This window comes from Lutra lutra, chromosome 3 (assembly GCF_902655055.1).
Source record: "Lutra lutra chromosome 3, mLutLut1.2, whole genome shotgun sequence".
Lineage (NCBI taxonomy): Eukaryota > Metazoa > Chordata > Mammalia > Carnivora > Mustelidae > Lutra > Lutra lutra.
Window position 1 is genome coordinate 198740019 of NC_062280.1, and position 26478 is coordinate 198766496.

Sequence of the window (26478 nt, forward strand, 5' to 3'; positions counted from 1 at the left end):
GTGAGGCTAAGTTTTCTGGGTCAGTTCCTGAAGGCACTGCAGCCTAGAAGCAGCCATCCATGCGGCAACCTTCCAAACACCCCAATGTACCTGCAGCCTGGGGAGAGGGGACACCCCCAAGTCAGGGCCCTGCTGGGAGCTGGTGCCTCTTACCACCATCTCCCAGACCTTGTTCCTCCGTGTCTCTACCCCTGCGGGAGGAAAGGTCGGCTACCACGGCTGGTAACAGAAGACGTGGCTTCTGGGTTTCTCAAAGGAGGGAGCCTCCGTGTCGTTCTCAGATGCAGGGGCTGCAGGTCTAGGAACAGGCGGCACAGGCAGCACCTGCGAGCGTCACGCCCCTCACAGCTCATGGAAACAGCGACGCTGACCTTATAGATTCGCGCCCCCTCAGAGCGGGAGGCGGGGTGTCCTCCTGGAAGCGTCTCTGCGTCCTGCGCCGCTGGCCACGGCCACACTTACCAGCCTGGGCGGCCTGCGTGCTGCTCGGCGGCCCTGCCAAGTGCAAGCTGCCTGGGGGCAGGGCGAGCCCATGCGCGGCGCGGGCCAGCCAGAGCGCAGGCGCGCGGGAGGGCTCAGGGCGCATGCGCGGGGCAAAGGACGGAAGGGGCGGCCCCCGGGAGAAGGGTCAGGTCGGCCTGGCCCAGGCGTCCGGGGAAGGGGTCCTCCCAGCTCATCGGCCTACTAAAAGCGGACAGTTTTAAGCCACACTTGCTCTTGGTGTATGTGATGAACTTATGCCGCCAATAGTTCTGTGGGGGCTGCGCTTGCACACACGCAGTTTACGTGCATTATTTCTTCCCGTTGCACCAATTCCACAGATAAGGAACCTAATGATTTGGGTTGTATCCCTCCTGGTGTATTGGGCTGATGGTGCCGCCATTGGGCCAGAAGGAGAGCTCAGACTTCCTGTTTAAATTACATTTGCAACAGAACAGAGTCCGTACTCAACATGGGGACTAAGTCTCCGCTCCATGAGTCCTGGGTCACTGAGCCCCAGGACAGTGAGCAAGGGTCTGAACACGCCCATAGCCGGGGGCAGGCATCTCCACACTTGGGGGCGAGTTCACGTTTCTGATCCTGAGAAACCATCTGTTAAGGGGGGAGGGGGTGACGCTGTGAGAGAAGAGTCCGAGGCTGCGTGGGGTGGGGACGATTCCCTCTGATTCCCTCCGGTCTGACTGCAGGACTGAGAACACAGGGACCCCCAATCGGGGCGCTTCTGTCTCAGGCCTGTCCCCTCCTCTTCCCTTCTTGACTCAGAAAGAAAACTTGGGGAGGGGAATCAGGATAGACTGGGCATGGGGAAAAATCACTGGCTTAGAAAATCCATCTACTAGTAAATGAACAATACGACATGGCATATAGGGTCAAATATAAAATCAAAGGGCCTTTCAAATAGGGGGAGGAAGAATGCTTGCCCAGCACAGGGGGCAATGCTGGGACAGGTACAAATGCAGGTAAAGTGTGAATTAGATTCTCTTTCAAAGGCACAGGTAACCCTAGAACCCTTCGGGGTGGCTTTTGAGTAAGGATTTGATGGACTGATGGCAGTGACTTATCATTCACAATGTAGTTTTAAATGTATTTTGCCTGGATCTGTATTGAAGTTATTTCAAATTTTGGTACCTAACAGGTAATTTTGGAAAGTGGTAAGCCAAAAAAAAAAAAAAAAAAAAAAAAAGTTCTTGATGATATGAAAAGTGAAATGCTTTTTAAAAATTAGACAATTATTTTTAAACAGATTTTCTTGACATCCATAGGTCATATCCATATCTCTCTAAGTCAGGAAAAATTAAGTGTAAAGATAATGTTAAGTCAGCTGGTGATCGATCAGAGGGTGTCCAAACAAGTGACCCAGAGCTTAAAACACTATGGGACACCTTGAGGTTTAGAGCCAAGCCAGTGGACAGGAATGTGCTTGGGCCTTAGAGAATAATTAAAGGAGAATAATCCCACACCACAGTAGTGAGTTTGACTTCCCAGGCAAGAACAGGCATTCCCGTAGGTGTGTGGCTTGTTCTTTAAAGTCCCGGCTGAACCTAGTTCTTACAATCAGCTTTGCTTTGCTACTATTATCAGTTAGAAAATCTAAGTCCAAGCAGAGGTTCCTATTTCCAAATAACTTTCTCTCATTTGCTTGCCATCGAATTTAGCAATCTCTCCTTAGAAGTAAGACATCTTTGGGTCAATGTTTCTACACCCAAATAAGTGCTCTGGAGATTCCTCTTCTCAAAGTATTTTGTCATCATTACTGGAGAGCGCTTGACCCACTGAGTCCGGTGCTTGGCTGTTCAAGTCCCTTCTCTCCGGGCTGAGAGAAGCATCTGCCCTTAACTGCTGCTGTGGTCACCAGCCCTTCCAACACCCAATGAAGGAGCTGCCAGTAAGGAGTCAGCCCTGCCCGGGAATGAGACGGGCGTGCACACTATCAGCTCACTCCGGCAGGTACCCGTTCGTTGATTTTACAAGCAAGAGTCAGTGAATACCATCCCTCCCGAAGACAACTAAAAACAAACAAACAAACAAAACGTAAAAGCAACCACCTGAATGGGAGCAGGAGGGAGAGCGCCATGAGCGGGTACAAGATGAGCTTGATGAGGGTCTGGAACAGTAAAACAGTAACTGGGAAGTGTGGAAAGTAGCAAAATAGTTTTTAAACATTGAGGCGGGGGGCGGGGGGGGGGGAGGGTGCAAAATGCCTTTAGAAGCCACACTTTCTCAGGGTGTTGTCTGCAAGCCTGGCACACTGGGGACCGGCCGAGGTCTTTATTCTGTCTGAGGGGGGAGGAAAAAAAAGAAAGAACAAAAGTGCATCAAGGACCTTCCAGAGCTGGAAGCCTTTCCTCCTGCAAGCCCGGCTCCGGGATCCTTTCCGGCAAGCACACAGCCCGAGGAAGTGAAAACTAGCAAAACAATTTGTGCTTAGAACAATAAGATGGAGTTTCATGTTGGTTTCATACTCAACTGTGATGTGGTTATAGCTTTTGGGTAATGTCCATTAATAAAAGGCAACGAGTGGAGTTTGGTAACTTTTTAAAGCTCCGCTCACTTCTGTCCTCCAGCGGGCTTCAGCCACAGAAAAGTCGTGGGAAAGCAAGGGAGACAGCTGTTTCCAGGCAAACGGCCCACAACTGCTCAGCATCAACCAGCAGAGTCGCCCGAGAACGGGAGAAACACGCCCAAAGCGACTCCCAGGCACAAGCGTGAGGCACTGAGTAGCGTGGGGCGCGCGTGCCCACCCAGCCTGCCCCAGGCCCACCAGGGCGCCCAGGGCAGGAGAGGGCGCCGGGCCGCTGAGGCCTCCGCGGCGCGAGTTCAAGTCCCGCAGACTCCCGGGCACCATCGCCCGGCGCGGTGCGCCCCGAGCTCTGTTCCGCTTGCCCAGGGCCCAGAGAGATCCTCTACCTCGCCCCCACCCAGCCCACAACAAAGGAGGCTCCCAAATGGATGCGCGAAGGCAGCCCACAGGGGTCCCTGGCGGGGGCCCGCTCGGAGAGAACACCTGGCGGTGCCACGCGCGACCCCCAAGGGGCGGACGGGCGGCTGGGTCAGGGGACAAAGGGGCCGCGCGGGGCGCCCGAGGCGCGGGGCGGGTCGCCGGGGGAGCGGAGCCGGCCGGGGACTCACCTTCGCAGCGGCCCGGCTGCGCTCCTCGTGGAGCAGGAGGGCGGCGGCCAGCAGCAGAAGCCAGAAGCCGAGCCGGGGCACCATGGTGGTGCGCCCGGGGCGGCCGGGACCGGCGGGGATCGGCGGGGGACGGCGGCGGGCGCTCGGGGGGCCGCGGCGGGCGGCTCAGCGGCGGAGGGCCGGGGCGCGAGCGCTGCGCACCGTCCGGGGCGCGGCGGCTCGCGGCGGAGACCTGAGCGCGGCCCGGCGAGCTCCCCAATTTGTTGGCGCTGCCCCCTCCCCTCGGCGGCGCGCGGGCGGCGTCTCAAAGGGGAGGACCCTGCGGCGCGGGTAAGAGGCGGCGGGAGCGCGCGGCCCGGAGATTGTGGCCGCCGCGCGCCGGGACGCCAGGGCTCCGCGCTCCGCACCCACCCGCGGCAGCCGCGCGACCCTGCGCCCCCCGCGCTCACCCACCGGCTGGAGGACCGAGGACCCGGGCCGGCACCCGGGGGCCCGCGAGGGCAACCGCGCTACCCGTGTGCCGCGGCCGGGCGCCCCCGGAGCGGCGGATGCGCGCGGACCGCCCCTGACGCCGGGCCCGAGGTGAGGGCGACCCCGAGGACGCAGAGACCCGGGCTGGGGCTGGGACTTGGGGCGCCCCGCGCAGGCAGGGGGCTACGCGCACTTCTGCTGGAGTGGGGGAGGTCACCGAGCGGCCGCCGCTAAGCGGCGCCCAGCAGGGCCTATGTGGGAGGCTCCCCCTTCTCCTGTCCGGTCTCGGGGCGGCTCTCTGTCACCCCTGCAGGGATGCGGGGGCGCGCCCCGCTTTCCCGCGTCTTGCGGAAGGAGGCTTGAGGCGAGGATGCTCCCTCCCCAGCCCCTGCTAAGCCTGCTTTGTCTCTCGCCCTCCAGAGCAGGAGGGACCGCGCGGAGCCCGGAGTGGCGGGATCGGGAGCATGGACAGACACCAGTGCTCGGCGTCCAGCCCTGCCCTGCGGCGGTAAGCGACTTTCTGCCGCGTCCCCGTGGGTCCTGCGCGCGGGGGCCCTTGCGTGTAACTCAGGAACTGCCAAGCCGAGGCCACCCGCTCATGGCGCTCTCGCTCTCTCTCCCATCCAGGTGGCTGCTGCTGGGGGCTGTGACCGTGGGGCTCCTAGCCCAGAGCGTCCTGGCGGTAAGTCCTGGGTCCCGCTCATGGGCTCTGATTCGTGCACCGTGAGAGTGGAAGGGACACCTTGTGGCCTTGCCGGAAGGCAGCTCGTGCGTGCTCACCTGAGCGTGCGTGCGTGTGCGCCCGTGTGTGCGTGCAGCCCTGACCCAGCCCAGGTTCCGCGAGCGCTCGCTTTGCCCAGAGAACGTCTCAAGTGTGCCTTCCCTTGGGTTCCCCACTTCGATCCCGTGTGCAACAGGCGGTGGCCCTCCCCCGAGAGCCAACAGTTTAAACCATAGCCTGCGGCGTCCTCTCCTGGACTAGAGCGAATCCCCGGCTTCCTAGAGGGAAGACGGTCGGTCCCGGGGTGGTTGAGACGCCGGGGCTCGGAGAAGAAACGTGTTTGTGGCACTGGGAAGCTGGTGTCTGGGTACCATCCTTGGCAGAGAGTTTTCTGGTGCTTTTAAATGAGAGGCATGGGGGGAGTGGGCGGGGCGAGGAGGAGAGAGAGAGACAGCTGCGTACTTCGTGTTAACCCCTGTGAGTGAACAATGGCAGAAACCCTGCAGTTTCCTCCCAGGTCTTAGCCAGGGTGGGAGGGGCCAAGGTGCTTTCAGGGCTGCTCTGGTATTGTCGGTGCACTTGGGACGGCACTGTGGGATTGTGTAAATGGTGTTTAAATGATTGGGGCCACTTGCATTAAGCTGAATGCAACGAGGCCATCCCTTGGTTGTGGACACAGATGTTTAAACTGGGACCAAAAACGGGTGGAACACACAGTGTGCCCCAGACCCCACCCTCCCTGCACTCTTAACGCGTTTCCCAGGTGGCTCTTGTGGGTTCCTTGTGACCACCGTCACACAGGACCAGGGGAAGCCGGTTTGACTGAAATTCTGTTATTTTCATTGTCCCGGTCCTCGTGTCAAACAGACAAAGATTTTAAAGTCAGCGAGGGAAAAAGAGCTACTCTAGCTTGGAAAGAACCTTTAGCCTCCCTTTTCTGCCTTCTGCTCCAGTTCAGGCCAGACTGGGAAGTCAGAAGGAGTCCGTAGACTTTCACTGGAACATGCCAGGCCAAAGTTTTCTCCAAGCGCAGCTCAGAGGAGGAAGAGGGTAGATAGGACAGCTCTGAATCACACTGGGAGTGTGTGCCTGGCTGGGCTCTCTCATCTCCACAGCCCTTGGCCCTTAGAACCACTTTCATAAGCCCCTGTTTTCCTTCCTGGGGATGGGGAAAGCCTGGTGAATTTTCTCTGGCATTGATCCTAAAACTGGTGGAAAGAGCTTGGGGTCAGAACACCGGGGTACTAATCAACGTTGTACCCTGGTCTTGGAAACCCTGAATCCCGGTCTCCACACCTAGAACAGGAGAGAGAACATCCCCACACTTGTTACTGGGGGGCGGACGGCAACCTCTGTCCCTTCGTCCAAAACCTCTTCCCTGCTCAGCCTCACCTGAGCCTCTGCTGTCTGACTGTTGGGCGGGACGGAGAGCATTTCCTGTCTGACAGTGCATCTCGGAGCGCTCGGCCTGGACCCCCACACCCACCCGGGGAGGCTGCTGAGAACTTCAGACCTCTGCTCTGAATCTAGATGATCTTCTTCTTTCTCCTCCGAATCTAGATCTTCTGATCAGACTGTCTCGGTTGGAGCCTGGGAGTCTGTATTCTACCTGACACCAAAGTTTGGGAGCCACTGAATTTGAACAATGGGTTGGGAGGCAGTTGGAGTTCCTTGCCATTTTGAGTCCTTCCCCTGTAGGCGTGGGGATGTCTATTCTTCAACAAATACACAGTTTGTTACATTCAGCAGTGGATCTCCTACTTATTAACTTCTTGTTGACCACTGGCTTTGAGCGATTACTCATGAAATAATGCCTTGGTCCTCAGCTGTATCCACTGAGAAATCTCTCTTATCTGTGGCAAGTTCACCTCCTCCCCTCTTTGTTCACTATGCTCAAGAACCCTGTCTCATTGCCCATTTGTGGTGAGGACTCGTCCCCAAGGGTAAGTCAAGTCAGTAAAAAGGGCTGCCCATTGTGGTTTAGAGGACGCTATAGCAGAAGCAGCCGAAAATGGTTATGAAGGAGAGTAGACGACTCATTTTTTAAAGGCTTTATTTGTAATTAATCTCTACACCTGACTTGGGGCTTGAACTCACACTCTGAGACCAAGAGTTGCTCTTTGAGCCAACAGAGCCACCCAGGTGCCTCCCCCACCCTTTTTTTAAAAGAGAGAGTGGAGAGTTGTTCGATGATTATTTTTTATGCGCCAATTCGCGGCAGCCCTCCTGGAAAGAATTTATGTCGTCACCCCATTTTACAGATGAGAAGACAGAGGCACACAGTGCTTAGACAGCGTGCTTGTGGTCTCTCTGTAAGTGCAGGTGTGGGCTTTGAGCCCAGCCCCTGCCCACTGAGTACCCAGGGTCAGACTGCAGGTCGGTCGTGAGGACGTGTTTGCGTCTCCGGTCCCGCTTCCTCTTTGCTCTCGACCGTGACCCAGCGTAAAGCCCACACACGGGCTTCTGGGAAGGGAAATAGCGTTCCTCCTCCCCACTGCTCTGTTCTGAAGAGCAGGAGCCCAGAGCAAGGTCAAAGCGACGGGGTCCGGTGTCCAGAGGGAGAGAAGGAAGCGGAAATCCCGCTGGCCAGCCTGAGGTCAGGGCCCAGCATGGACACACGTGTTCTGCTGTTCGTGCTGCCCTTCCTGAAGGTGTCCTGCCTCGAGAAGGTGCCAGGGCACTGAGTGCCTTTCTACACCACCTATTCTATGGGGCCTCGTGGCATCAGCGTGGCTATGCTGGACCTGGAAGCCAGGTGCCCTGGGACCACAATGAGCTGCCACCTCACTCTGGCGCTCACCAGAGCCCTGAGTCCCAGCCACCCCCCCCACACACACAATGGGCTCGTGGGCAGGGACGTGAGCCTGCAGAGTGGGGGCTGTAGGATGAGGAGAGCCTGGTAGGGAGCAAGGCGCCGGGCATCTGGGCCTGTGAGGGAAGGTTCCCGAGGCAGAGCCTCCTTGGGGACCGGAAAGCCCTTGCTCTGCAGAGCGCTGTGGCTTATCTTGAGAGGTGGGGCAGCAGCCTTGAAGATCTGAGAGGCCAGTCTCGTGTGGCTCTGGAAGCTGGGCTGACCTCACGACCTCAGCTGGGACACTGGCCACACACTCTCCATGCTCACGGGTATTGGGGTGCAGCCGGGAAGCCTGGAGGTGCGGGTCCCATGCCCCCCGGGAGATGCTGGGCTCTACACGGCCTGCAGGTGCGCTCCAGGCCCTGGAAGGTTCACCTGAGGCTCCTGCAAGCAGCCACACCTTTCCCTGCTCCCCAGGCCAAAGCAAAAGGCAATACTCGGTGAGGTTTTCTCTTCTCCTTTTGGCCGGTAGACCTTTTGCAAAGAAGGCGTAGTCCTGCGCCGCTCCAGTGCTCTCTGTAGGAATCCGTGCGACCACTTCTCCCCCAAGTTCCCAAGAGCATTAGTCCTCTCGTTCAAAATCGGGGCCCCTAGGAAGCGGGGAGATAGCACAGGCCTCCCCTCTGTTAGTGGAAGCCCAAGCAGGAAGCACTTACCCTGTCTCTGCAGGCCGGTAAAGCGAGCCTCCCTCGGTGGCCGGGATGACTTGGCCACATTCAGGAACACGAGGAATTTGTCATGGCATCGCAGAACTCGACATGGCCGTGCAGGATAGACAGAGGGGACGGAGCCCATGCAGTGCCCTTGGGAATATTTGGAGCCAGAGAGGGGGTGGGGAAGTGAAAAGTTCTAGAATAGAAAACAAAGACTTTGCTGAAATAGTAAAAATCAAAGGACTGTCTCTCTGGGTTGAGGATAAAACACGTGAGACTCGCTTCCGTTAAGTAATAGAGATGGTTCCGGGGAAGAGCAGAGGCGTGGTGTGCATCACCGTCAACGCTATGTTTGGTGACGATGTGAAGGGCTGTCATGACCCAGAGGGTGGTTGGCGAAAGTCCTGTTCTTTCACTCCGAGAGTGTCTTGGGTTGCAGAGCTGCAGTGAGAGGGCAGGGGTCGGCCTCTTGCTGTGTTTCCGGGCGTTGCTCGGCATCGTCACCCCTGTAGAGGATGCTGGGTGACACCTGGAACACCGGCCGGGCTGACGGGCTCCTCACTGGCTGACCCCAGGGCAAGTCACAAACGCCCTGGTTCGGAGACACGGGGAAGGGGACCCATCGTGCCGTAGGGTCCCAGGGCTGGGGTGCTGCGGGCGGTCAGCACACCCACCCCCGCCACAGGCCCACCCTGTGTGGGGAGCCGGCTGCCCCCTTCCCCGGCTGGGACACTGGGATGGTAATGCTTTTCCAGGGAAGCGTGTGCGCTGCTCCAGGATGTGACTTAAAAGTAAATAGGCTGTATTAGGCTTTTTAGCTTCAGGGTGTGAGAAGCTTCTAGAATCTGCCAATGGTACTTAATCAGCTGAGATGAGAACAGGCAGGTGACTTGGGTACGTCTTGCCACTACCCTGGCATCTGTTCCCTCAGTTAACAAGACTCTCCTGGGGCAGGTGAGAGCCTGGGTGACTCCCTGACCGTGATGTCGATGGCTTCCCTGGGCGTCCGTGATTTTCCTTTGGGTTTTCCGTGAATGAAAAAGGGGGTATCCTGTCTTAGGGGGACCTGCCAGTTTCTCCAGTTCTTGAGGGAACCTCAAAGGAATCCTATGCCCCCGGGAGCTCTGCAGCCTCCCGTAGGCCCTGCCCCACCCAGCGGAGCAGGCTCTCGTGTAGGGGTCTCCCTGCCTCGCAGCGCTCCTGGCGCACCTGGGCCTTCCGTTAGGCTGTGCTGTGTTGCCGTGAGCAAGGCTGCTTGTGAGGCACCGCGTTCTTTTGTAAGTGCAAGGTGGTCTCGGGGATTGGATCCTGCAGGAGAGAAAGAACATTCATGGGAAAACCAGCAGAATTCTGAGTCTGTAGCGTATTAACATACTCGCGTGAGTTCCTGGTTTTGACAAAAAGCACCGAGATTCTGTAAGACGTTGATGTAGCCTCATTCCGGGTGAAGGGCATACGGGGACCCCACGCTACCCGTGCAGCCTCCTGCAAAACTAAACAATTTCCCAACAAACATCTGCTCTTGGAAGCCACAGACCAGCCCCATGAGGCACGCGTAGACCAGGCAGGTGAGCGCAAGAGAGAGCTGAGAGGAAGCAAGTCTTCCACTAGCGAACAGCGGAAGTGGCCGACAAGAGTGAAATATTTTTCCATTTTTCCCACATAGACTGAGTAACAAAGGGCACTTCTGTGTGGTTGGAAATACAGCATAGGTGACCCCTACCCAGCCAAAGCGCTTCTGCTCCCTAAGTCAGGGGGTGCTTTATGAAAACAGGAGGAAAGGCATCCTGACGGAGTTCCCAGAGCTCAGCCTGTCGTAGAGGCGCAGGGACGAGCTACAGTGGCCTCCCTCTTCTTGACCGCCTGACTGGGGAGGAAATCCTGGCAGCGCTTTCCAGACCTGGCGGTGGTGTGCAGGTGTGCGCAATGGGGCGCTTTCAGGAGACATTCAGCGTTGCTCACTCACACCCTCACCCTTCCTAATGTGCCAGGCCAGCACCCACGGGCCCCCGGGTCCTGCATAGAAAGGGGGAGCCCCACCACCAAGTTCCGTGCCTAGAAAACCCTGTGGGCGGCAGGGCAGGGATGGTGCACTGGCTGGGCTGTCCAGGGTCCCAGAGCCCCATCTCCGCGTACTCCTGGCATTGCCACAGGCCTTGCATTGCCATGGGCCACATCTCCAAGTGGCCACAACTTCCACTCCAGCTATGGGCTGGGGAAAAGGGCCAGAAACGGAGGCCAGTGGCCAGAGGCCATCACCTCACACATTTGCCTCTATCACCGCCGCGTAGGAGGAGAGCAGCCTCTGGCCCCCAGCCCTGGCCAGTCCTGACCTGTAGCTTTGACGCACCATGTCTCCTCACTGTAGCCCATGGCCCCTGTCACAGAGAGCACACCCTGTCGCCTCACTTGTCAGAGTGCCCAGGAGGCAGATGCCAGATGCCCTGTCCCTGCTGGAGCCTCTGTCCCTTGGGATTGAGACCCACTTTGAGTCCAGTCAAAGTGCCCTCCTGGCCTGCCAGGACTTTCCTTTATCATTAGATAGCGATGACTTTAAATCACGTGTAACACAGAGACTCATGTTCAACACACTTGCTGCTCCCACAACCCAACGTTTAGGGCACGTTTTGTCTTCCCTCTGGGACTTGTGCTCTGGTCCGTGGTCTGTGCCCCCGGCGCGGGGACCCAGCCGGCCCTCAGCAGTGTCTGCTCAGGGAACAGAGGAGACATAACCAGCCGGAAGCGTTCAGACACATCTTCTGGATGAGGAATCCGGTCGTGGAACAATCCATAAAAGATTAAAGGGTAGCTTTTCTCATGGGGTTTTGGGTTTTTTTGTTTTGCTTTTTTTCCAAATTAAGCATTGCCCACCTCCTGGATCGAGCCCACCGTGTGATGAGAAGGGAGCGATCCGTCTGTGAAAGATTTGCATTTTTTCCGAGGGATGGTTTCAGCCACACCCATAAAATTCCTATTTTGCTGCTTTGCCCCGTTCCGTGATCTCCCACATGGGAACTCCAGAAGAATGTGTGTTACGGAATTCCATGGACTCATTTTCTGCTACCTGGTAGAAATGACGTAACCTGTTTTTCTGCTTGTTGAGTGCTTTTGGGCGTGTGACTATCTTTGTGAAGTAGCGTGGGTGCGTGAGGACGGGGGACAGTACCCGGGGGTCCCTGTCCGTCAGGACGGACGCTGATCAGCCGTGCCCAGGCGGTCACTGCCCAGGGCTGCTGGGAAGGAGGGACGCAGGAGACCAGCCAGTGCCGTGGGCCCCGCTAGGCAGACCTCCCTCCTCCTCCACCCACACACAGCTGGCCCTGACACCAGGTCAGAGAAAAGGAAGGGGCTCCGAGGAAGGCTTGTGGGGTCTCCTGGAATCAACATCAGAAGGAATAACCCCAGAAGGTGCTTCTAGAGTTCCAGGATCCCCCAGAACAACTAAAATACCCCAGGGGAGAAGCACAGCAGCTCCCGTTCGCTGATCCCATGGGTGCCAGGAACTGAGCTGAGCCACCAAGACACATTACCCGCTAAGTGCCTACCGCGCTGCCACCAGCCCACTTTACAGGTGTGCAGACTGAGGCACACACAGGGCACTGGTTACGGCCAATAAGGAAGGAAGTTAGGAGTGAAGCTCAGGACTTGGTTATTCCAAGAGCTCTGCTCTTAGCTGCTGTGCCAGGCCGGCCAGTCCCTTGCTGTGAAATAAGACCAGGCGTTAGAGTACGTCGCACGGGGGGTGTGACACATACATATGTCCGGCGTGTGAAATAGACATGTACAGTGTTTATACCTGTGCGGTACGGAGGGGCGATAGACGTAGGTGGTAGCTAGACAGACATGGACTGATGACAGACTTATGGACGGATGATGGCTGTAGACAGCGGAAGATTACAGAGAAAGAGAGACGGATAAACAGGTAGATAAACAGGTGGCTGGACAATGGGTAGAGACAGGCAGACAGACGGATGATAGTTGGAAAGCGTACAGATAGGCATCGAGATGAGACGGAGACACAATACAGAGCTGCAGGCCACACACACACACGGCCTCCAAGGCTCCTGGCTCCTTTCTCCACAGGGCTGCCCGGGTGGAGGAAGGGAGTGTCAGCAGGCGGGACCTCTGCAGGGGCCCCTCCACAGGGAGGCCAGCCTGTGCGCATCGGTGACAGAGAGGCTCTGGGAAACAAAGTGCAGAAGATCACACGATGACCCAGGAAGTCCCGAGGGGGCAAGTGGGGAACCCCATCCACAGACAGAGTTCCTAGAAATCTTCTCCAGGTCCCTTTTGAAATCCCAGGCTGTGCCGGTGTATGGACGGCAACTTCATAAAGCGGAAGGCACAAGCAAGCTGGCGTTATTTCGAGCAGATGAAGAGGCTGGGGGAGAGGTTTACTGAAACACCCTGGGGAGAAAGAGGCCTTCCTCAGATGAGCTGTGCAGGAGCCCCCCGGGACAGTGGTGGGATGATGACACAGTCAGTCCATTTGTCCGGGCCAACAGGGAGGCCGGAGTGGTATGTCACACAGAGGGGGGGTATCTGGGTTTGTGGCCCAGAACCAGGAGGTGACTTTAGCTCTCTGAGCCCCCATCTTCATGGGTGAAACAGGAATGCCACTAACTATGTCACAAGTTCATGCTGAGCTGTACTATGTGACGTTCCTTCACTGAAAGAACATGTTTACTTCTCCTGCGAATAGTCACGTCCACGAGTCATTCCGGGACCTCGGGTGTGGGTCCCACAGCGAGACAGGCAGGAGCAGTGGATAAGGGTGTTCTGAGCGCATGTGTGTGTGTCTGTGGGGTAGGAGCTGTCCAGCGGTCTGGCCAGATTTTTTGAAGTTGACTCTGGCCCCTGGGTTCACCCATGCTTGGAGAGCAGCCTGCAGAGCCCAGTGTGGGAGACGGGGCTGCTCTGTCCTTTGACTGGCAGACCTTACCGTACATTGGACTCATGTGGGTTATGTTGGAGCCCCACTCAAGCCTCAGAGCCACACTCCGTTCCACAGAATGTAGAAGAAAGGGCAGGAGTGGAATGTGGGTCTCCCAGAGGGGCCAGGTGGGTCTCAAGTTCAAAATGTACTTTGGCTCCTTCCTGGCTGTGTGGCTCTGGACAAGCCGCTTGGCTTTAGGCTTTAGTTACATCTTCAAAACTGGAATAAAAATCGTTCTACCTCCTAAGTGTGCTCTGAGGAGAAAAAAAAAAAGAAATTGCATGTAAAGATCATAGCAAGCTTATTAGCCTTGTAGGGCTTGATAAATGCTAGCTAATGGCTACTTGGTTCTAGGATTTTTTTTTTTTTTACATGTGGGTCTTCATCCTCAAAACATAAAACTTGAAACCACAGAGAGAAAAAGTTCAAGTGTAACCGGAATTTGGGGTGAGACCAGTTCTCACAGCCCTTGCTGCCCCAACAGGGCGCTCTCTGTGGGGCCTTCACAGCCGGGGATGGGGCCTTGCCCAGGGTGCAGGCTGGGGCATAGGGGAGCTGGGCCGGGACACCTGTGGGAGGCATCGTGGGGAGTGAGGTGCACATCTTCTGCGGTGAGACCCCACCATCTTCGCACATCCTGGCAGCTGTGACCCCAGGAAGTGAGCTGTGGACACCTCGGGGGCCACAGGCAAGACAGATGTAGGGATGTCTATGCCTTTGGACAGTTGTCTCCATTTTGTTGAGTTGCAGAAATACCTAAAAAGAAAAGAATTTAAATTTTAATTAACCTTCAGTCGAGGTATAACTAAATTATTTCCAGAACAAATCGAAAGACTTATAAACAAAGAACAGTTTGTTCGAATAATTGGAGACCGACATATAATTTAACAAAGCAGGAAAACTCAAGAGGTCTTAGTTTGGCCAAGCGGCACAGAAAATGCCCAATGGAATCTGCATATAGGATTTCTTTCTTTGAAAGAGCAGAAGGATTCCCCCCCACACCACATCCTAGCAGGGCACTGGCAGTCCTCCACAGTCAGGATGGACAGGACACACAGACCAACCTGTTTCCTCCTCAGGCCCAGGTGAGGAAGGCCAGTGGGGCGGAAGATCCCAGCTGGGAATTCCAGGGAGGAAAAACGCCTCCTTCCCTTTCTTCCTTACTTGGTCATTGTCCTAACTGTAACTGTGCGAGTTACAATGTAGCGCCGATCTGGGCTGAGATCCTCTCCTCCCTATCTAGGAACCACCTTCGCTTCCTGCTTATTCCTACCAGGTTACAAGCGCCCCCCCCCCCCCCACCAGGACAATCTTAGCTCAGACAGGATTTCCTTCATCTTAGTCACCAGGTTTTATGGTCCAGCCTCCCCTTCCCATTGCAAAACAAGGAATATTAACAGCAGAGTCTGAAATGATTTGTCAGTCTTGGGCCAATATATGTAGACATCAGTTTCTGTGCCTCCTGAGATGCCAGAGGTTGGAAAAATAAATGTTTCTCACTGGGTCATGTGCTACAGCGGGTCTTCAGCTGTCAGCCTTGACCGATGTTAAATTGCAAAAGGGCAGACACGTTCACTTTAATTGCATTTCTAAAATGCTGCAGAGTTTAAACAAAAATGACAGTCATAGCAAACATTATTTATGTTTAAAACGAAGGCTCGTAAATGCTGACATTTCCTGCTGGTAACGGGTCTGGTTCCCACCACCATGTATAACACGCCCTCGAGGCATGCCATGAAGCATTTCCTGGGGCTTTGAAGGAGAATGCGAGATCCCCGAGATCCCCATAGCCTCCCAGGTGATTCCGGGGGGGGTCGTGCACCTCAGTTGTAGGAACGACGCATGTAGTTGTCGGGTCCATTCTTGATTAAAATGGAACCTCGCCCAAGTCACAGGGCAGAATGTGTGCACGGAGCAAGCAACTTAGTCCTTCACAGCCCCGCCTCCTGTTCTGAGTGCCCGTGCTGGCTCCCCGTCTCTCCTAGTACTGGTGGTGGTAGTAGTACCAGCAATATTAACAGTAGTAGTCATAGTGTACTAGTGGCAGTGGTACTAGTGGTGGCAGTAGTACCCGTGGTGTTAACAGTGATGGTAAGAGTACCAGTGGTAGTAGTACTAGTGGTGGCAGTAATGCCAGTGGTATTAACAGTAATGATAAGAGTACCAGTGGCAGTAGTACCAGTGGCACTAACAGTAGTAGTGGCAGTAATACAGTGGCAATGGTACTAGTGGTGGCAGTAGTACCCATGGTGTTAACAGTAGTGATAGTTATACTATTGATAGTAGTACTACTGGCAGCAGTAATACCAGTTCTGGGAGCAGTAGTGGTGGTAAGAGTATTAGTGGCAGTAGTACTAGTGGTGGCAGTAGTACCAGTGGTATTAACAGTCATGGTAAGCGTACCAGTTGTACTGTTGTACCAGTACCAGAAGTAGTCATAGTTAATACTCGTGGCGGTACTAGTGGTAGCGGTAGTACCATTGGTGTTAATAGTAGTGGTAGTAATACTAGTGGCAAGAGTACTAGTGGCAGCAGTAGTACCAGTGCTGGGAACAGTAGTGGTGGTAAGAGTATTAGTGGCAATAGTACTACTGACAGCGGTAGTGCCAGTGGTAGCACTCCTAGTAGTAGCAGCAAACCGCTCCACTTTTCCACTGAAGTGTTCTTGCCAGAAGATGAGAGACAAAAATCTTCCTCTCCCAGTCTGCATCAGTGGAGGCCATCAAGGGAAAGAAAGAGTAAAACTCGTGTTCACAGATTCTGATTTTCTTTTTCATCCCTGTTCCGAAATCTCTCCCCTCAGACGCTCCACTCTCCTAGGTCCACAGCCTGCTCAGAGCGGGCCCGGCCTCGTTGCTGGCAGGCACAGCTCGCCTCTGGTTTCCCGTGAAAGCCTGGCAGAGCCTTCTGTTCGGGACAGCCCCGTGCTCTGCGGGAGCTGCTGTGGGCTGGGGCCAGACCTCGAAGTGTCCACCTCTGGGTTAAGCAGCACTTGTCAACCTGGGCTGGGGAATGTTCCAGAATGTTAGAACCCATCCCCCCGGGACACTGGGATTTATACAAGGCCCTCAGAAGACTCTAAAGGAATTTGAAAGCCCAGGCAGAGACCGACTTGGCCCTTTAAGCCCAAAACAATGTGCTCTGCTCACTAGAGGCTCAGGAGAGTCCTGGGCTCTCCACCGGCTGAAGGCAGCCCCAGGCCCCCACCTGATGGCTGCAATTCACGCTGCTGCGTCTGAGTTGTAACTTGGGGGTGATTTCTTCACTTTCCAACCAGATCGGTTTGTTATCTGCTTCTCACCTGATTGGAATTCAATGTACCAGAAATGACTCACGTTACTGGGGCGGGGGTGGGGGGTGGTGGAAGATTAGTCAGGCTCACTCCTGATTTTTCTTAAATTCAGAAATTCCTTACCTAAGATGTAGAAGCAGATAAGAACCGTATTGCCTCCTGTCTGGAAGTTCTAGAACAAGGAATGCGTGGACAACACTGACGCGTCAAATAAATGGAGAGTTTCGTTTTCCTGGAGCCAGAGCTAACCCGGGGCCACCCGCCTCTGTGTGTAAGAAAACAGGAAAGCAAAGCCAGAGCAGTGTCTCAAAGGAAAACACGTTGGTTTAGAAGAAGCTCTACGTATATCCATTCCTGTTTAAAAGGGCCTCTTTCTCCTCTTTGCAGTGCCTTTAACAAAATCTTTCTTCTTCGGGTTCTTAACTTAAGGACCAAAGAGTGTTTATTCAGAGAACATTTCTGCCTTCATGGTGGTTTTTCTTCCTCATTGGGTTTAATTAATGAAAGTCCATAAGAATAAACAGCAAAAAAAGGAGACTTTGTGAGGTTTTTCTGAATTCTCCATAGGAAGAATATTTTTTTTGATCTTTATTCTTTCTAAGCATTTCGTATGTTAGAAATTAGGTAAATTTCCCAAAATAAAAAATAAGGTCTTGAGCCCTGATTCACACATCCCCCAGAATACAAACATGGAGCGTTTGCAAACAGACCATTTGGAAACCATCTCATTCATGTCACGTCCGCCCTCTCGTGTGTGTAGTACACACCTGTGTGCGTTCTTTTGTACTCTTTATATTTTCTGGTAAACTACACAGAACGGAGCATTTACCCCCTTCACCATTTTCAAGCACGTCCCTGGTCCTGCACAACCATCCCCACCATCCGCCTCCAGGACTTTCTCTTCCCCACCAGAGGCTGTGTCCCCACTCAGCAGTGACGCCCCACCTCCCTCCCTCAGCCCCCAGGGAGCTCTGTCCTGCTTTCCTGTCTCGGGGTTGGGATCGCCTGTGTCCGGGGCCTCCTGTGAGGGGTCTGGCTCGCCTCGCTGAGTGCATACTGTCCTCAAGGTCCGACCGTGGTGTGGCCCGTGTCCACCTGCGCCCTCCCTGTGGGAGGCTCAGGAACACTCCAGTACTTTCTGACGTACTCTTTTAAAGCTCGGTTTCGTTCTCTGGGTTGATAGGTTCCCGGGGTTGATGTCGGGTTCAGAGGAAGTGACTCAGAGCTCAAAACAAAGGGGCAAGTGGGCCAGTCAGCCTCGGGGCTCTGACACCCCCGTGTCCCAGACGTGGCCCTCCCACGTGGCCTGCCCAGCTCCCTGGAGGCCCCTGTCCTCTCGGGGTGCATCTGGCTCTCTGCACCTGTCAACCACGCTGTGACAGAGTGGTCACAGGGGCCGTCCTGGCCAGAGTTTCCTTTGCAAAAGTGTGAGGCCTGGTCTGGACGGCCACTGAGGGTGACCCAGACCCTGTGCGGTTCCTGAGGCCCCGGGGCTGCCTGAGGCTCCTCCGAAAGGAAGCAGAGCCTGTCGAGACGAGGGATGAAACCCGGCCGAGGGCTGCAAGGGGCCCAGCAGGAGCTGCTGGCCAGCAGCCCGGGGCGGAGGAGATCTCGGGGGTAGGGGGACATGGACCATCAGATGCCACCTGGACTGAGGTCTTGCCCACGGGTTTCCCAGGCGGTCGGTGCCTGGGCCCTCTCTCCACACAGGGCTGGGTCCAAATGTGGTGGGTGGGGAGACCCCAGGAGAAGGGGAGCCAGTGAGCCTGAATCACTCTTACCTGTGTCCGCCTCGGGTCACCGCGCTGGATGTCGGGCTCCCGAGGGCCGGGAATGTGCGTCCTCGCCAACACAGGACCTGCACAGACCTGCCTGAGGCCCGAGGACCCTGTTGAGTAAATGCGGCATCTGACCGTTCTGTAGGAAGGCTGAAGGTCCTTAAGATTTCTAAACCAAGGAGGCTGGCGACGTGATCAAGGGCTCCCCGGCCACCCAGGGAAGGTCTGCTGAGCGGGAGGGAGGAGCCCCGGAGAGAGATGCAAAGAAAGGTGGCGTTTCTGTCCCCTTCACAGCTTTTTAGTCCGTCACACTGAGCCGGAGCTGCCCTGTTCCAGCCAGTGCCTTGCGGCTGAATGAGGCCTCCGTCTTCGAGGAGGCGTCAGCCCCGTGGCACCCATGGCCAGTCCACCGGGGTCTGTGGTGGGAGCGGGGCCACGTGCCTCAACGTTCAAGGGCTTTCAGCTACACCCTCTCCAGCCAAACCACCTGTTTAGCCCCAAAGACGGACAGAAGCGTTTGAGGCTTGCTGGCTGCTCTGGAGGTCCCACTTCTGGACCCTCGCGCTGGGGAGCTGTCAGCAGGCCGTGACCTGACGTCCCGGAGGAGGAGAGGGTCCCAGCAGCAGCCACCTGCCCAGAGATGGCACTGGACATTGAGAGCACAGCGCCTGGTGATCGTCCGCGGGGTGCTTTTCCCTTTCTCAGCGTAGTTGTGCTGAGGATATAGCGTTAGCTAATGCTGGTTCCTCGGCCATGGTGCGATGGGGCATGGAGAGGAGGACGTGTCAGAGGGGCCATGGGGCTGGCTGAGGGTCCCTGTCACAGACACAGAAGGCCGGCAAAGACGGCTCCCGGGGGTCTCTCCACCAGCCGCCATGGTGCTGGGAAGGGGAAGGCACACGGAGGGGCATTAAGGAAACCCCAAAGAAAAGAGGGCTTCCTCTTCCTCCCTCAACCTGGCCATGGCCCCGTGAGCCCTGTGAGGACAAGGGCCAGGTCCTGGGGATGCCGAGTCCCCCCCTGCCCAGGGCAGAGTTGAGTGAGGGGGCTGGGCTCTGACCCAAGGACAGATGGGCGGAAGAAAGTGGGTGAGACGGGGATCCTGGTCCGAAGGGACACTCAGTGTTTGGGGAACTTTTTGTTCAGAATCACAGCACGAATCACTGTGTTCGGTGCCAAAGGCACATCCCTCAGAGATGGGTGACTGAGGTCAACTGCAGGGAGTTCCTCTCCCACTGGCTTCACTGGCCTCAAATCACTGTATAAAAAGCTACTGGGGTGGACAGACGTTGGCTTATGTGCAGAGTCAAGCTAACGAAAAATATGCTTCCACTGCAGAACCGAGGGCAGCCCGCCCCGCGGCCCGGAGCTGCTTTTTCCTGAGCTTCAGAGCCCAAGGGAAGGGGGGCATGAGTCCAGGGAGCGCCTGGGGGCCCAGGGGAACTTGCTCTTCAGGGCAAGAGGGTTGGCCAGTGGGCTCCTTTGTGCTTCCAGAAACTTGGCTTCACAGTCTGCCAAGGGTAAGAATGCAGAACAGGGACCAGTGACCAAACCATGTGGTCCGATGGAAGGGTTGGGGGCCATCATTCAGAGGCCCCCCACTTATGAGCCAAAGTCACAAGTACCTCCCTGCTGGGCCCATGACAATGAGGGAGTTGAGGGGAAGGGGACTTGCCAGTGAGGTCACTTTCCCCTAGTAAACACTTTGGGGGTGTTGGCAGGTGACTCCTTGTCCAGTGCTCTAGAGAGGACCTGGGACCCAGCTGGATCCGAAGAGCCAGGCAGAGATCTGTGTGCAGACTCGGCATTTGATCCGGCAGGTTCGGACCCAGCAGGTGTAACCCACTCCCAGCTGGTCCCAGAACCACGGGTCCTGGGAGATAATCTTTAGCCTTCCCTTTGAGTGGTGGCTCCCTAACAAGCACTAGGGCCTTTGACTGGGGTGTGCTTGGCCCTGCTGTGTTACGCCCGACCTCTGAAATATCTCAGAAACACACGACACTCGCTTGCTCATGCAGGCAAGTTTGGAAAGTCATGGGCTGGAGAAAAATCATTTTCATCTGCCCTTCTCCAGACAGGTTAAGGGATTTCTCTCTTTGCAGAGCATTTTATCCTCTGACTGATGGGCGCAGAGCCTCTGCAGTTATGCCTGGCCTGAGAGCAAGTCTGACCCTGAGCTTTGCAAAAACAGACTGTGGGAAGGGAGGGCAGGAATTGGCCATTGTGGTCCATTTTGTGAAAACACACCCATCTCTGGAAAAGGGGGTCTTCTGAATCCCACCAGCCTTGGCCCATAGTTGGAAAGTTTAACCCAAGGTGTACATAGTGATTAGAAACCAACGCATTCCCGAAGAGCTGTTGAGAGACTGTGTTGGAAACAGAAGACAGCACTGGGGCTTCGCAGAGCGTTTCCTTGAAGACTGTTTGCTTTGGAAATGAGGCTGAAAGCACAGCCCCGCCCCCACCCCGTTGTCTTTCTAGATTGTCAGTGCTTCCCGTGCAGCGACACAGTTTTCCCCAGCGATGGTCAGTCATGCATTTGACCGTCTCTAGTTAAAGAATCTCTTAAACAGAGTACTTCAGAAAATTCCATGAAAGACAACCACGTTTTAGAAATAAAAGCAAAGATTCAGTGAGCAGACATCTCATGTAGATGAATACGGGGAAATTGTTTTGGAAGATTAGGGAGTCGAGGTAGAGAATGCTTGCTTGGGACAATGACTAAGGCAAGGCCATCACATGATGCACACGTCACTGTCCCTGTGCGTCTGCTTTCCCCTGCTTCAGACCCCTGCTCCTGTAGGCTGCCCTCTGTCCCGCAGGGCACAGAACGCTTACTTTGGTGTGTATGAAGTGGGAGAAGAGGGACATTCTGGATGCGTCTGTCCCAAAACTTATCTTAGATCGTTTGCTTTGAACTCAGACCACCCCTGCCCATCCCCCAAGCTGAGGACCTGTGACCTCAAGTCCAGCTCACATGCTGCTGGTCAGGCTGTGGCCATTATGAACCATGACCTTGGGCAAGATCTTTCATTTCTAGACCTTGGTTTCCTTCTCTGTGAGATGAGTTCATAACTCTAAAAGAACCAAAAGCAACGGCTCAGGGAGAGCGCCCGGCATGCGCCAGGGGTAGACACGCCCACAGGTGCTGTGTGTCCTCCCCACTCCATCATCACTTGAACTTGAGCGTGTCTCCTCCTGGCATGTCTCCCTGGTGACGGCCCTCCCTGCTGGCCTCCCGCACCCCTGAGTCATGAAGCTCTGGCTGGAGATTCCAGAAGGTTCTCAGGGTACAGATGGTGCCTTCTGTGTCTCTTACTTCTGTGCACTGTGGGCCACAGGAAAGGTCTGCTGTGGGCTACTGATGGCTGTCGGCCATTGGGGTCTTCACTGAGCCGCTGCCTCCTTAGTGATTCCTCCCGCGCTGGGTCAGTCCAGGTTGTCTACAGGGAGCTGCTGGGTCCTCCCTTCTTCCTGTTTGTCAGCCGGTCAATGGCAATGGGAGAATAATACTGTCTTAGCTCGAGCGGTGAGCTACTGCTCATAAGTCCACAAAACTCGCAGCGGCAGATGGCAGCTCCCAAGCCAGAAGGGAAATGACCAGTGTATGACCAAAGACTCTTGACCTCAGGGAGCTCATCAGTCTGGATTCAGGGTGCGCCCTTGCTTGGTGCCCCCAGAAGTTTGCAGCTGTGTGCACACAACCTTGTAGCGTCCCAGCTCAGACGCCCCTGCCCATCCCCTGGCACGCATCCCCCAACGCATGTGCGCCGCTCCCCCAGTCTTGGTTGCCCTTGTTCCGGGGGACCCCGTCGCAGCCACCTCTGCAGCTGGCCATCAGGAGGGCTTCCGGCCGTCCACGCTGTGGCCTCCCCAGCCACCGCGCTTGGGTCCGCTCCTGTCCCTCCACCAGCTGGCTTCCTGCCCTGCTCAGAGCCGCACCCACCCCGGGGCTCAGCACGTAGTGAAGACAGACTTTTCCCCACATCGCTGACCACGGTGCATTCCAGCCAGAAACAACTCTGCTGCGTCATGCTCCCGTCCCCGTAGGTCCCACTCAAGGTCAATCTGAGCCGGCCTTTCATGTCCGATGCTTGTTGTTAAAAGGCGAGGAGTTGGGACTGCTTCAGAGTCGCCCCCGAGATAGCCCCGGGTGACTTTTAAGCTCTTGTCTTTTCGCACTGGAGAGCTGCCGATGGGGTGTCAGCTGGAGAACAGGGACTCCAGCTCGGAATGGCCGGCCCGTGCTGCCTGTGGCTTCAAGTCCCTGCCCTGGGTGTCACCCGGCACTGAAATCCTTGCAGCAGAGACAGGGCTCCTGCTGGGACCCACACCCAGCTAATTTTGTTTTCAAAGTTCATTAAGGCACTGTTTTCAAGTGAGGCTTTTCTGCTTGGCTGTCATCTTTTTAAAATCACCCTTTAAAACTAAACTGTGACCACAAACAGCACTTCTGGGTCACGTATGCAACGTGACGAACTTCCCAGAGACTCAGTGAAATCTAAATAGATTTTTATAATACTTATATATATAATTGCATGTATAATATACATATTATATAACATTATAACAATTTTGTGTGTGGAACAGAGTCGGTATTTTAAATGATTGTCAAGTGATAATAGAACAATGAAGGACAAATCATGTACCGTAAACCTCCTTAATCTATACTAATCATCATGATTTTGTGTTCAGTAAACTCAGGACCAGGAGGAGATTCGGTTAATATGAAGAGCCTTAGCAGGGGCGCCTGGTGGCTCAGTCAGTGAGGCGTCCGGCCCTCAATCTCTGCTCAGGTCTCGATCTCAGGCTCGAGGTTTCAAGTCCCATGTTAAAAAATATATAGAGATACATATACATATATCTATTTACCAATTTATTCATATCTATAGATCTCTCCTAAGGCACCTCAGACATGCCTGTTTTCCATCCCCGTGAGTACTGAAACCACCCTAAAGAAGCTGTCCGAAGACTTTGACTTTGTAGAGGAATTGTTGACATGTCGCTTAAAAATCAGTAAAATTTTCTTTCCCTTTTCAAATTCCCCAACCCAGAATTTTTTTTCTTGTCGTATCAGTTCCTTCCACAATGAGAAAAGATAAGTCGCATTTTTTTCAAAGATTTTAGTTTATTTATGAGAGAGAACTCAAGCAGGGGGAGCAGCAGAGGGAGAGAGAAAAGCAGACTCCCCACTGAGCAGGGAGCCTGATGCGGGACTCAGTCCCAGGAGCCTGAGATCATGACCTGATGAGGGCAGACACTTCACTGACTGGGAACCCCCCCCGCCAGTGCCCTGAAATTAGTCACATTTTTCACTCCAGTTTGTCACTGAGAAAGAGCCAAGGTAGGCCTTTCCAGTTTGCTGAAGCAAAAATTGTTCTGTTCAGCATTTTGTCCTCTTTATCCATGACATTCCTGTCTTTCCTGGACTTTCCAAAGAAATGGAAGGTGTGGATGTGTTGAGCTCCACATGCTGACAGCGTGTTTAATGCGATGATTATTCCTTGGGAAGTCTGATCCAGAAAGACATCTGTCTGCAGGGGGCTTGTCCTAGCGGGAGGCGCTCAGAGGCAGGTGGGGGCTTAGGGACCAGCCTGCCCAGACTTCTCGAGGAGCCTGCAGCCCAGGCAGCGGTCGACGCCCCGCGGCAGCCGCACAGCCAGCTCTGGTGGAGTCGAGAACCTGAGCCCCGTCCAGTGTCAGCCTTGATAAACCAGGGCCGTCATCTAATTTCAGTAATTAAATCATTTTACATGTTAGGTCATTTTTTGAGGGAATTACATGATTCACTGTTTTTTTAAAGGCTTATTTTGGAGACAGCGAACAAACATCCTACCAAGCCAGATACCCACTGATCATCCCAAAACTGCGTCATGGAACAGAGTTCGTACTGTGACAAAAGTAAATTCTTCTGGTTTAGCGCAACGTGTTTAAAGCCCATGACCGGGCAGGGAGATAGGGGACGTGTTAACCTGAACCTGTGGGAGTAGATTAGGTGAAGAAGCTTTAGACCTTGAAACGGGTCACTCATTACTTTACTCCCTGGGGTATCAGATTCTTTAAATGCTAACGTTTTAAAAGACAGATGAATTTAAAATAACGGAAGGCCCCACCCTGTTTACTCTTTTATGGCTCTGTACACATCTAACAACAATGCCCCCAACTGACATCAGCTTGAGTCAACGTGAGCTTTGATTTCTTGAAGCTAGAAAGCCTAGATTCCCACAATACCTCATTCCAAGAGTCTAGAAACCCAGGATGTGACTCCTGACCTGCCGAGGCCTTCTTAGGAGCCCTAGACAATGGTGAGGACACGAGGACTGGCCGAAGGGTAGATCAGCCCGTGGGAGGCGTGGCGGTGGTATCAATAGGGTGGGGTCATCGAAATGGCCCTTCATGCCACAGGAAAGCCTGCCCTCTTGACCTTGTGCTGATATGCAACATTTGTCCTAGCTCTTTGTACTGTTCCAAGGAGAGTGTCATGCTGTCTCCCCTAATCCCAAGAGCAGCCTTGTCAATGGATGGGACAGGTGCCATCATCCCTCTTGACAGCCAAAGAAGGCGGGCCACGGAGTAAATCAGTGACATGCTGGCGTCGCTAGGTTGACACAGAGTCAGGGCTGGAATCCTCTGTTTCTTGAAAGGTCTGTCCCGAGCCACTTATTCCAGATTCATGGGGCTCCATGGACATTCCCGCTGGGGATTCTCAGTCACCCCAGGAGAGAAATGGGGGACATTCTAACAGCAGCGACATTGGCAGGGAAAGAGAGCAGCGCCCAGGGACCCTCTCGCGTACACCCAGCAAAGGTCACCGTCCCAGAGTAGGGAGCAGGAGGCTGCGAGGGTACTGTGCTCTGAAGCCACCTGGCCATCTCTTTCAGGGGCCCAATCAAATGTGACAGAGGCAGTCGGTGTCTTGCTTCAAGTTGCCAAACCTACGTTGTGTTGTCTTTTGCTTTTCTGTGAATACGAATGACTTTTTAAAATCCGGGAGCGCTGTCATAGCTTTGATGGAATGGGATGGGTCATAAGTTTTGCCACGGGAGATCTCAAGGCCTTCCCCGGTCCCTTTAACGGAGACTGGAACTGGCCTGTATTTTGCAAGTCACCCTTACAGCTGCATGACTTCATCTCAAGCAGGCTAAATGAAGGAATTTTCAGTATTATAACGGTCACTAAGCAGACAACTGACATGTCAGCGTTTAGAAGGACTAAGGTTTCAGGGTGAGCATGGAAAGATACTGCTGTTGCACGATGTTTTACTTGGGTGGCTTCATTGTGTAGGTGGGTGGCGAGTTGGAAGGAAGCTGGGAGGTGTTGGGGGAGCAGGGGGAAGCAGGACTGTGCCAGAGCCCTCCAGCCAGAATGTCAGCTCAATTGGGGCAAATCCCTGGCAATCTGTTGAGATTCCGTATCCGCTTGTTCACAGTTTATCTAAGCGGCTCTGAAAATTGGCTAAAACGTCCTCAGGCCAGTATTTCTGGGATTCTCTTATGGTTCAACGCAAAGTTCCATCTGTTTGTTTGTCCAGGTTCCTGTCCTCGGCTGCCCGCCTCGCCCCCGAAATGCCTCTCTGGGGCACGTGGCACCCCGCCCTGCTCCAGGGTACCCCGAGGCTGGACCATACGGGGACCATACAGGGAGAGGGCTTGGCCCCACTCGTCTGAATTAAGGACCTCCTGCTAGATGCTTCTGCTGGGACCAATTAATTCCCCAAGCAGCAATTAAGGAGAGTTTGCTCCCAGCAACTGGCAGCCGGGTTGCCCGTCTTGACCTATTTTGGCTGACTGAGTCCTCCGTGCATACCTCGGTAATCAGGCTGTCCGCGTGTTTGGAGTCTTTGCTGCCTGCACTCCTCTGCGCTGTGTCTCACATCTTCCCCGCTTCCACATAAAACAGCTCCTGGGCAAATGCTAGTTAAATAACCCCCCGGGCGCTCGGCTCCTCTCGAGGTTAGTAACACAGTCTTCTTTCCATCAGGCTTACAAAACGAAAGGCACTGGTGCTCTTTTCCTCTAGAGAGCCCCCACAGCTCTTAAATCATCCTCCAAAGATCAGCTCGCCCATTTTACACTGGACCTAAAAGACACCTACTGGTGGTGATGCCAGATGGAGGCAGAGGAGAAGCCGCCAGTGAGGGGCC

The 26478-nt window shown here is 54.7% G+C and overlaps 2 protein-coding genes across 2 annotated transcripts in view; one reads left to right on the forward strand and one right to left on the reverse strand.

Annotated features, from left to right (window-relative positions):
- COL4A1 (collagen type IV alpha 1 chain) overlaps positions 1-3862 on the reverse strand; it is a 132634-nt gene extending 128772 nt beyond the window's left edge. The window contains exon 1 of the mRNA XM_047720395.1: positions 3631-3862. Coding sequence (XP_047576351.1) covers positions 3631-3714 — 84 coding nt within the window. The 5' untranslated portion in view covers positions 3715-3862. The remainder of the gene's footprint in view (positions 1-3630) is intronic.
- A 142-nt stretch (positions 3863-4004) lies between these two features.
- COL4A2 (collagen type IV alpha 2 chain) overlaps positions 4005-26478 on the forward strand; it is a 157190-nt gene continuing 134716 nt past the window's right edge. The window contains exons 1-3 of the mRNA XM_047720394.1: positions 4005-4212; positions 4522-4609; positions 4729-4783. Of these exons, the coding sequence (XP_047576350.1) occupies positions 4566-4609; positions 4729-4783 (99 nt within the window). The 5' untranslated portion in view covers positions 4005-4212; positions 4522-4565. The remainder of the gene's footprint in view (positions 4213-4521; positions 4610-4728; positions 4784-26478) is intronic.